We start from the raw sequence: 1187 nt of genomic DNA on the forward strand, positions 1-1187 counted from the left end.
TTGATAGTGACGCTTCGTTCAGTTACGTATTGCTGACGGCTGACAGACAGATGAATGGGCATGACATGAAAATACTCACTTTGTCTCGCTTAATATGTTTATTTTATAGGGTTCCGATGTTTCCTTCTGTATTGGTACACATTTTATCATGGCAAAATAATCTACCTTATCTTAATCTATAAATATTAAAAGTTAATCATATATTGTCGTATTTAATAACCCAGAACGAATAACTCCTCACTAATGTCAATATCGTGCTCACATATTAACAATTAACTAAGATGCATCACTTACAGCAACTCGATGCAATTAGTGGTTTGCGCAGGGCGCCAATATAAAAGAATCTCCCACACCGAAGTAAATTTAGTATTACTAAGCTTTTCAAACGGAATTTCTATTTACTTTTGATTTCTAAGATGGGCAACAAGATCTGCTTTATTTTACTAATAATTTGTTCGTACTTGACAGCTATGGCGATAGCACGACCACAGGATTCGGGTGAGTGTCGAAGACTACATATCAATTTACGTAGATTTATATAAATGTTTATGTGTTTAAAGGCACTTCATGTGGCCCAAATGCACAGTTCACCACTTGCGGCACCGCTTGCCCGGTTAAATGCAGTGATAATCCCTTGTTGGGCACAATTTGCACGGCACAGTGCGTCGTCGGCTGCCAATGCAATTTCGGATATCTGCTGAACGATGCTGGCGAATGTGTGACATTAACTCAATGTTAACCGAAATTTGGTTGTGTTAGTTACGCGAAAATTGTGTTTAAAAAATACTATATTCATGGTATATAATTTTTTCTTAAAGATATTGCATATGACTTCATATTTCAAATAAACAAATGAAAAACGAAGTAAGTTGCCAAAGTGAAACGAGATGATCACCGATCCCGATTTTCATAAGAAAATTTGGTTTAGGTATGGCGCTTACTTTAGGTTGAATGGGTACTTTAATAAACAAAATTGTCGATTCTGGAGGAATGTTAATCAACAAGGCATTGTTGAGAGGCCATTATATCCTCACCGCTTCGTGTGATCTATGGGCATATTTCTTCAAAAATAGAGCCGGTCAATGGGAACGCATAGCTCAGCTTGATTAATGAATTTTGTATTATCTGATGTTGTACGGTGAATGTTGTGAAGGTACTTTTGTTCCAACAAAAAGCGTTTGTATGGA

At 36.6% G+C, this 1187-nt stretch overlaps 1 protein-coding gene across 1 annotated transcript; it reads left to right on the plus strand.

The window, feature by feature from the left end:
• The first annotated feature begins 392 nt into the window (after window positions 1-392).
• LOC120779296 (chymotrypsin inhibitor-like) lies at window positions 393-897 on the plus strand. Its single transcript, XM_040111509.1, has 2 exons — window positions 393-498; window positions 561-897. The coding sequence occupies exons 1-2, from the start codon at window positions 417-419 to the stop codon at window positions 737-739; spliced, it is 261 nt and encodes an 86-aa protein (XP_039967443.1). The 5' UTR covers window positions 393-416; the 3' UTR covers window positions 740-897.
• Window positions 898-1187: the final 290 nt, after the last annotated feature.

Source organism: Bactrocera tryoni, unplaced genomic scaffold, assembly GCF_016617805.1.
Source record: "Bactrocera tryoni isolate S06 unplaced genomic scaffold, CSIRO_BtryS06_freeze2 contig_13926, whole genome shotgun sequence".
NCBI classification, from domain to species: domain Eukaryota; kingdom Metazoa; phylum Arthropoda; class Insecta; order Diptera; family Tephritidae; genus Bactrocera; species Bactrocera tryoni.

Excerpts from the sequence above, each read along its gene's own strand:
- LOC120779296 (XM_040111509.1), top strand. The coding sequence starts at position 417 with ATGGGCAACAAGATCTGCTTTATTTTACTAATAATTTGTTCGTACTTG. Across the intron at positions 499-560 it reads AGCACGACCACAGGATTCGG|GCACTTCATGTGGCCCAAAT; the intron begins GTGAGTGTCGAA and ends ATGTGTTTAAAG.